Consider the following 10,266-nt stretch of genomic DNA (forward strand, 5'->3'; position numbering starts at 1 on the left):
TGAGAGATGGAGTTATTGTATGTATTTAGCTTTATGACATTAAGTTTTTTTTTTAAGTTAATAATGCTAAATAGCTTAATAAAATGTGTATTATTTGTAATCGTCATATCTGATGTTTAAGTGCTTTTAAAATTTTAATTACAATGATGAGGCAGCGATATGATTAATGATGTATAAATCTTCTATATCCCACAATATGTACCTATGTAATTGCGATCTATGTATGTGTATGGTGCTCCGTTGTATGTATAGGGTGTACATTCGTAATCCTATTTTCGAATAAAGAAGTCCTAGATAATTTATGTATTTTATTTTTTTCCTAAAACAACCGTTGATTCAAGTATCCATTTTTTACTGACCTACTGAATCAAAAGATGTTGTCTTCTCTTTGAACTGTCAAACGCGTGAAGTTTAAATAATCGATGATTTTTTTATTATTTACTGTGTAATTTTTTTTACAGAAAAATTATCCGAATAGTTTGTCTTCTTTGACTTTGCGTGGAACAACGTATTAAGCGTTTCTTTTTGATTTATATACAAGATGAGATTAGGATAAATATAACAAAAAAAGTTTGAAATCATTATCTGTAATTACTTGTCATTCATCAATAATTAATTACAAACTTAACCGGAAGTTTATTCTATAATAACACTTATTAAGAACATTAATATAGTTATAAGTTATTGTAAAATTTCAGAGAAGACACCGCCCCTTGGTAAGGATATTTTGTTTACAATGTCGGGAACAACCTGGAACAAGATTTTGATATTAAACGGTTTATATATGAATCGTTATATTTGAGCGGAAAAATTGAAATAATTACACCTTTAAGGGTGACGTCACATGGCAACGGCAGAGTCGCATCTTGACGCGTCGCTTACGTATAAGGATCGTATGACATTAATCACGTGAGGGTTGAAGAAAAAAAATAACAAAATAATAAAAATGGGGCGGGGGGTTTGGTTTAATATCACGTGGATTTATTTTTCAGTGAACGCGCTGTCAAAACCAAAAAGAACGACAAACACACCTTGCAACCATAATGTCTAGAAAGTATCACAATGCTAATTTTAAAATTTAAGATTATACAGGTAATAAAGATACTACGTGTTATAAAAATTTCAATATACTTTGCAAAATAATACATATTAGATTTTAAATTAACATGGCTATTTTTGTTGCAGAAATTATTCAAAAACCGGATATATACCATTATTTTTATTTTCATTTTCCGGAGCTTAATATTTCGACATTGATTGATTGAAATATGGAGTTCCGCAAAATGGATATAAAAAAAACATGGTAAATATCCCGTTTTTGAATAAAATACATATTATTATTAGTTATTGGATTTAGGGGGAGGGGGGTAGTCTTAGCTTCACCACGTGTCACCCGAGGGTTTGTGTAGAGGGGTTAAAAAGCTGCTAAAAACATTTCGTGATTAATTGACGACCCTTGTGACTACCCGCTTTCATTGCTGAGGAAAAACTCCTTTTTCCATAGAGGATAAGAGTTCGAGCATAATCCTCTGTTACTGTGCTACGAGTTACCAAATAGTTTACCTACTACGTGTAACAATAGCTACCAAGTTACCTAGTTTATGATTAAAACCAGAACCGTCAGGTTTACGTGCACTTCGAGTGGGAAGTATTTATTATTATTTATTTATGTATGTCTGCGAGCCACTACACGCGCAATTTGAGTATCTGACGCGTGCCTGTCTTATTTAATTTACCTGTATTACATAAATAAAAATATGGATATTACGAGTATGTCACCTTAACTCGTATTTCTCTCGGCATGAATTCATGGAAGAATTCGTAGAAATCAAAGTGTGTCTTGACAATCTCTAGTCTCGCCATTTCCTTTTTGAGCGTGTCGATGGCTTGATCACTGGGACCTCGTTTGATTTCGCGAGTAAAACCGTACAATAGCTCGACTAGTCGTTCCGCTCGTATCCGAGCTTTGTAGTCATATCTGGAATTTTTTATTTAATTATAATAACTGTTTTTAGAGTACAGTATATACGAGTGGATAGTGTCTAAACAGGTGGCTATTTCGATCTCCATCCAGGTATATTGCCACATATAGAAGTGATAGATTGGAAACATTAAGATGGTGCAAATCGTCAAATCTGATTTGTTGGGGCGTAATAGGGCAAAACTGCGTCAAAGATTTAAAAAAAGAACCTACGGAATGATACAGTGTGCAAAAATTGTAACTTCCTCTTGTTTACAGGAGTATAGAATCCAAAAGTGAACGGGCCATAAAGTTAAGAATTTAATTGAATAAGAAAATTCAACTTACTTGGGCTCCAATTTGTTTTCTAAGAACTTATACAATCTTTTCGTGATCCATGATGCATTACTTGGCTGGAATCTCTTAGGTGGCTTATATTTCATGTCTTCCAATACTTCTGGAGGTAACATATTTAATGGGATTGCCGACGGTTTTGTCTGTTTTGGTCTTGGTTTATTTTGTACCGGCTTTATACGTCTAACAGGCTTCAAAGGAACTTTGAAAGGATTAAAAATATCTCTCGTTGGCGCTTTCAGAGAAGCTCTGATTTCTTCTTCCTGTAAATTATTAATAAAAATTATATGACTAATAAAGGTATTTTAATAAGATTTTCAAATAGATTTTATAATATATGCAAATATATTTTACTCACTCAATCAAAGTACAAATTGTAATGAATAAAATCTATACAAATAAATAAAATAAGAGTGCCTTTTGTCGTGTGCTTTTTACTAAATGCATATCGATGTATACAAGGTACCACCAAAATAACATTTTTTACAATTTTTGTTTCTGTGTGTATGTCTGTCTGTTTGTTCCAGCTAAAATCTGAAACAGATGGACTGATTTTGACGGGACTTTGACTGCAGATAGCTGATGTAATAAGGAGTAACTTAGGCTACTTTTATTTTATAAATTTATTTATTATGTAACTCTGCAAACTGAACAATAATATTTTTTAAATTCAACGCGGACGAAGTCGCGGGCACAGTTAGTGTACAATATAAATTGTCGAAATCTACCAAATAATTCTTTTTATAAAAATATAAAATCAAAATGAGGTTTGATATTATCCTAATAAAATAAAAAAAAAAACAGTTTTTGTGTTCATTATTCATGCTGAAATATCTGAAGCTACTAAATGACACACATTGATTTATAAATAGTATAAACTTCAATTAACCTGACAAGTTTACAAATTCAGAAGGAATAAAAACGACATAATGACATAGGTATAATAAAAAATACAAACCATTTTACGTTTCTTCTCCAAATTTTCCTGTTTAATCTTCTGCAAGTAGTTTTCTAAAGTAGTCTGTCTCGTCCTTGCAGAAATCTCATGGTCTGAAGGTTCTTCAACCATTTCATTCATTTCCGCCGCATCTTCATACGAATCAAACGCAGGTAGCTCTGTCGAATTAGCTTGTGGCACTTTTGTTGTAACTTCATTAATATTAGTATGCCGTTTAGCCGATTTTTCCATCACTAAAGCCCGTAGAGATTTTCGAGGCGTGAAATCTTTTCCTAGAGTTAATCTTATTGTTTTGCGAGTTGTTCTGTGTGAATCCCAACCGGAACCTTCAGCACTAGAATCTCTTGTACCGTCTGAAAAACCTGTACTTTCTCTCACTGGAGCGAGACTTGGCTTTATATTTAGGTTTTTAATTATGCTCTTTGTTTTCCTAATGCTTGTGTTACGACCTTCGGTTGTAAAGGATTCCATTTGGTTTGTCTTATCGTGCAATATTACTTCTGGTGACTTAACAATTGTTGGATCTTTCTTTTTATTTCGTAGTGTAGCATCATGATTAAATGTTTCAATTACTTCATTTTCTTCGCGAACGTCTTCGTTTTGTACTTGATCTGACTCAACTTGTTCCTCTTGCTCATCATTCTTAGATAAATTACTTTCATTTTGTAAGTTGTCATCTGAATCATAATTTTCACTTTCTTGATTTTCAGTTTCACTTTCTTGATTTTCAGTTTCACTTTCTTGATTTTCAGTTTCATTTTGTTCTTCAAGATCGCTTTCATATTCTTCTTCGTGTTCAATCTCCATAGCTTCATTTTCTTGTTCCTCTGTTTCACTGTGATTAGATTTACTGTCACTTTGCTCTTGGTTTTTAGAATTATTATTTTCACTTTCATTTTGTGGTATGTGTTCTTCAGTTTCCTGTTCAGCTTCACTTTCATCTTGTTGTACCTGCTCTTCGGTTTTTTGTTCATCTTCACTTTCATCCTGTTCATTTTCAGTTTCCTCTTCCTCTGCTTCTATAATTGTTTCATCGACATCTTCATGATTATTTTCTTGTTCAATTTCATTTTCAACATCTGACTGAATGCTTTCATTTTGTATATCATTGTTCGATTGACTACTCTCATTTTGTTGTTCACGCTCATGGTCTAATTGTGTACTTTCATTTCGTTCTTTGATTTCAGCCTCCGATTCTTTACTTTTATTTCGTATTTCATTATCATCATTCGAATCAGTACTTTCTCTTTGTTCTTCATTTTCATTACCCAGTTGTTGACTTTCATTTTGCTGTTCATTTTCTTCATCTGTTTCATCAGTTTCATTTTGTGAATCGATTTCATCGTTTGTTTTTGAACTATCATTGCGTTGTGTACTTTCGTTGTGTTGGGTACTTTCATTTATATTTTCTCCTTCATCTGTATTTTCAATGTCATTAGTAACATTTTTCTCTTCAGTGTCCATTTTGTCTTTTTCTATTCGAGACTCATTTTTCGTTTTTTGATGAACTTCATCCAAGGTAACGTTTTTAGATTTACGAGAGTTGTTCTTCTGGGAATCAGAAAGACTTTGCTTCTGTTTTCCTTTACTTTGAGATCGATTAATTTCTTTCACTTTATCTGCACTTTTATTTTGTTTATTGAAATTTTTAATTAAGCTCGTGTTGAAGTATTGTTGTTTATTATCGTCTTTTTGCTTTTCAACATGTACATCATCCAATTTATCTTTATTAGACTGTGTCTTGTTTCTTTCTTCATCAATTAAATTAATATTTTCATTAGATTTGTTTTCAATATTATCAGCAGCAAGTGGTTCATTGACTTGTTCATCATCATTATCATACTCTAAAGTAAAATCCTCGTCATCTTCTTCAGGAGCATCTGCTGCGGCTACATTTTTATTTTGTTTTTCAAAATCTTGTTGGTTCAAGCCTGTTTTCATAATAATTTCATTATTTTCAGTATTTTTATCTCCTTCTTGAACCTCCATTGGAGTGATTAAATGAGATTGTGATTTATTTTTTGACTTATTATGAAGTTTTGTATGTTCTTCTACTTTGAGAGGACTTTCTATTGATTTACTTTTATTTCTCGTCATCCTAACATTGCTTGAAGTATTTAAACTTAGATTATTTTTACTTTTTAATAAATCTTCTTTCGTTTTTGAGGCAGAAAGCAACTCTTCATCTTTTTTATCTTTTAGTTTCGACATAGAAGTTTTCGATTTATTCTTTGAAGTAGCTGATTTGTTTGACTGCCTAGTTTTATTTACAGTGCTATTAGTATTCATAGTTTCTGATTCTTTGGCCTCAGACAATTTGCTTAATTTTGCTCGTTTAATTGGAGTAGTTGCTTCTTCAAACTGATTTTCAACCATTGTTGAAGACGGAAGGAGTTTCCAGTCATCTAATTCTAAATCAATACTAGATGTAGGAGAATGACCTACACCCCGCGAGGCTGAATTTTCACAACGCTTTTGTGCGTTCTTTTGAAATCCAAACACTTTTGGTTGTATGTCCGGTATTTCGTCTTCACTTTCAGATACAATGAAGTCAGCAAACAAATTTTTACGTTTCATCCCTGGTCGATTACCGAAAAGATTACGAACTTGTCCTTCAACCTCCGGCGCTGGCATTTCTTTCGTCTTATTAACTGCTTTCGAAGATACATTTAATAAGGCAGCAGGAAAGGCAGGTTTTGTTCTTGGTTTTGAAGCTTTATTAAATAGGTTTTTTGGGCCAACATCAATATCTTTCTCTTGATCAAAGTGACTCTTCTGCAGTTTGGCTAATGTTTCTCTATTGTCAATAATATGTTCGAATTTCTTTTGAACTTGATTCTCTTTCTGTGTGAAAAGCTTTCTTTGAGGTATCACTATACTGTTAATTGATTCTCCGTCACTACTCTCTGGTAAATCTAAGCTGTAGTTCTTTTTTTCTTGGCTGAAAAAAAATTTGTTTTATTTTAATTAAAATCTCTATATTGAAATAATAAAAAAAACACATCATAAAGACTGTAAAATTTACATGTACATATTATCTGTAAACTTAAAAATTATTTATATCCTAGAAAACCAATTATCTCCTGCATCCTCCTTTCAAAGATAGATTTTGAGCCTTAACTCACCATTTTTACGGCTATGTAAGATATTATACAATTACTACAAAAAAGCAAATAGATCGATATATTTGGCACCACATTTCAACATTTCAGTAGCCATGTTGTCGATTTACCATCTGCTACTTGCTGTCCTTTTTAGAGATGTACTTGTTGTAAGTTTTGTAGCATTTGTTTATTTGCTATTTGGATAACTGGTATAATGTTTATCTACTGAATTGTGCACTTAGTTTCCATTTTGTAATAAATGTTTTAGCGTAACAACTTTTGGTAAACTGATAATATATGTATAAATAGACCATTAGTTTACTTATGACTTTTTGCATAGTATTAAAATAGAAATACATATATAAGATATAATTATTATCTTAAGGAACTTAAATCAAATACTGTTAATTTATATAATTTTATAAGTAAAGTTTTTCACATTACACAAGAAGTATAAAAAAAAAAAACTACAATAAACAAACCTTAAAATTTCCACATCAAATTCCTCAGCTACATTATTGACCTCAGCTATGTCCTTATTATCCAATAAATCCATCATGTCTCTAGAATTCTCACCCAATTTCTTCCACCAACTTTTACCTAAAATATTTAGCTTTTTTTTGACAATTGCATATATATTTAAAGGGCTAATTCTTAATTTTATAAGTTTTGTAGGTACCTTATTCTTAATTTTATAAATGGTATAAAATATGTAACTGTTTACAATTTCATATTCAAGTAGGTCATGAAAAGTTGTGTTTTAATTTACTTTTCTGTTTTATGTTGTAAACACTACATTTGCATATAAAACTAAATATAACAATAATGTAACCAAACAACAATAAAAATATTATTTGCTTAGTTATCTGCTTTTTATCTCTCATGTAAAAAAATTGTAATTTAAAGTAAAAACTTTTTTATTTGTGTAAAGTTCAATACATAGAGAATAGTATCTATATTCTATAACAACATTTAATATTCACAAATTGTCAATTGTTCTGAATGAATTAAGCCCACAATCCTGGAGTGAAAAGCAGTGTCACTCTAATGCAACAATCATTAAAGTAAATAAGGGTAAAACTGCACACATCGGCTAAAAACATAATAGACCTCTTTTACAATAGAAGATTATAGCTTCAGCTTAATTTGTCATACAGTCTGTTGGCATACATGTATAGTTAGCATTTAATTTACAATATGCAGTACTTTTCATTTACAACGTAGAACTAAATATTTTCAAAGACAAGTTGCCTTCCTCCTTTAAAATCTCAGTAGCGATAGCCAAGTTCTGAAATCTAAGTTGTTCTTATCTCTATAATAAAAATCATGACAAGATATTCAATAACTTACGTCCTGGGATTTCAATGTCTGTATCGTCATTTAACACAGATCGTCTGTTTGATATTGGTGATATTTGAAATGAATCAGATATCACTTTGGTTAGACGAACTGACACATTTGATTTGGCTGAACACACGCTGCGGCTACGACGTGGCGTGTGTTTCCGAGGTGTTGATATTACACCTAGTGAGCGAGCGGGAGAGGGTATTCTAGATGTATTCATTTTTGTTACTGCAAACATAAAAAATTATTTTATAATTTATGTTATACATTAAGAAAAAAAAAAGTATTTAATAATTGATGGCATAAATTTTAGAAATACAAAATTATAGAAAATTTATAGCAAAACAACAATGGCAGCCTTATGACTAAAAGCGATTGCAGGCCACCATTAGTAGAAAAATTCATTCTACTAGATGCAAAATAGTAGATAATCAACATAGTATATTTTCTTAATTAAGGAAGCTAGTTTTTAGTTATGAATTTACTTGAACGAAGGACGTCATTAATATTGTATTAATACATATTTTATATGTTTCAATGGAAGAATTTCAAGAAAATATTTTCCCTTTCGTTGTATAACTCACAAAAAAGAGAAAACATTCTACAAATAATACTTATATACTGTTAAGTTAGCTTATGCACTAGCAGTTTTGTGAATGCTACTACAAAATGTGTTTATGATTTATTGATATTTTATAACAACTTTTTAGCTATAAAACTTTCAATAACTTGAAAATACTTACACTACAATATGAACAGGAATACAATTCCACAAATTCACCCACAAACAAATGTAACTTAACCAAATATGATCATTTCTGTTGCAAAACAAACTATTTAAAAGTAAAACAAAACAAAATTCAGTGTTCATAAACTGACATTACAAAAACCGTTTCATAAACAAGTTTAAAATAATATAGCGTTCTGTTCTACGCTCGAGTGTTATTTTGTGAACTACAAATAAAATTAATTGGAGCGATGACGAACGAAAATCATAATCTAATATTTATAAACAACTTATTATGAAAAAATTATTAAGTGAAACACCTTTTTGGATTTTATCGCGGTTTATTAACTTTTTAGATTCCCGACGTTTCGGATACTTTACAGCAACCATGGTCACGGAAGGTACTCCCGTAACCATGGTTGCTGAATCTGAATCTGCAATCCGAAAAAGTTATTTCATTTAAATGAGTAAAATTCGCGTAAACATTAGAAAAAAAAATTAAGTTTAGAATAAACATGTTGCTTGTGTGGTTACGGCATTAAAGAATATAGCCACCCCTTCTCTTCCTGTGGGTGCCGTAAGAGGCGACTAAGGGCTAATACAGTTCCACTACTACCTCAGTTCACGTCATTTTTGGCGTGAATGGAATCCCAGAGGAATCAAGGGAAACTCTCGAAAATCCGCATAACTTTTTACTGGGTGTACCGATTTTGATGATTTTTAATTTAATTGAAAGCCGATGTTTATCATGTGGTCATATTTAAATTTTATCGAGATCTGATTACAACTTTTGGGAGTAATCTTTGATAATGCGTATTTACTTGACTATTTTTTCGTCTACCTACGTTGTATTACTCGTCGATATAATTGAAGTCGGTTTTTCTTCGTTTGCCTGCAAACACAATTATATAGAGGTATTAGCGGTTGCCAGTTCGATCCCCGCACATGACATTGATATTTGTATTGGCCATACAGATATTTGCCCTTGCCGTGGTCTAGGCCTTTGTATTTGTATATTCTGTGCGTTTCCGGAACCTCGACACAGAAACCACAGACAGAAACAAATCCTAGTGGGAGCCGTTAAGTGCTAGGCGTTTTTTTTATTTATTATTTTGTTTTATCGACAATTTAGTGCTTGTTCAATGTTTCAGTGTTTGTTTTTTTAACAAGTAAGCTGTGAATGCGTGACGAGAGAGTTACAAAAAGTGTGGACGGGTAAGGCGAAAGGAAGTTGAGAGGAGATGTAAGTTAGTGAAGATAGAAAGAAAGAGAGTTGCGATTTTACGAAGTTTTCATTCATTAATTCAGATTAATGGCTTCCAACAGTGCCAAACTAGTACAGATGATTTCGCCAATGTCACGTAGGATGGAGAAGACACGAAGGAGATTAATCGGCGCGGTTGAAAATACGGCATCAATCGACTTTTGAAGGTAGTAATTAGTAATAGTAGGTATTTAATAGCTAGCCCGTAACCTAAAACAACACAAACATTCAGAGTACAACAAACACATTCAAACATTGTTAGTTAGTTACGTACAGTTAAGTAATGTTACAACGATCAACACATATATTTACAGTTTAATTTTATTTCGTTTAATATATTTACATAAGAAAGGATAAAAAAGATTAAACACGAGCATTAGCAGACATTCGATATTTACAGGTGGCGGATTTTACAAGGAAGGACATTATACTCGTAGATGGGACAAACGATTTTTAGACAGTTAAAAAGTATATAGAATGCTGTTTTACGAACTTTTACTTTAGTCGTGTGGTCTAGAGTCTAAATTGAAGTATAATGTGTATGATGCAGATAAT

General features: G+C 31.6%; 1 protein-coding gene across 1 annotated transcript; it reads right to left on the reverse strand.

Annotated features, from left to right (window-relative positions):
- Positions 1-571: 571 nt before the first annotated feature.
- On the reverse strand, positions 572-7,940 carry LOC123659830 (myb-like protein X). The gene is made up of 6 exons (XM_045594999.1): positions 7,727-7,940; positions 6,859-6,976; positions 3,273-6,213; positions 2,309-2,577; positions 1,780-1,978; positions 572-750 (listed from the first exon to the last, which is right to left on the reverse strand). The coding sequence occupies exons 1-6, from the start codon at positions 7,938-7,940 to the stop codon at positions 682-684; spliced, it is 3,810 nt and encodes a 1,269-aa protein (XP_045450955.1). The 3' UTR covers positions 572-681.
- Positions 7,941-10,266: the final 2,326 nt, after the last annotated feature.

Source organism: Melitaea cinxia, chromosome 14 (genome assembly GCF_905220565.1).
Source record: "Melitaea cinxia chromosome 14, ilMelCinx1.1, whole genome shotgun sequence".
In the NCBI taxonomy this organism is placed as follows: domain Eukaryota; kingdom Metazoa; phylum Arthropoda; class Insecta; order Lepidoptera; family Nymphalidae; genus Melitaea; species Melitaea cinxia.

Excerpts from the sequence above, each read along its gene's own strand:
- LOC123659830 (XM_045594999.1), bottom strand. The coding sequence starts at position 7,940 with ATGAATACATCTAGAATACCCTCTCCCGCTCGCTCACTAGGTGTAATA. Across the intron at positions 6,214-6,858 it reads TTTGATGTGGAAATTTTAAG|CCAAGAAAAAAAGAACTACA; the intron begins GTTTGTTTATTG and ends ATTTTTTTTCAG. Across the intron at positions 751-1,779 it reads CGAGAGAAATACGAGTTAAG|GTTGTTCCCGACATTGTAAA; the intron begins GTGACATACTCG and ends ATCTTGTTCCAG.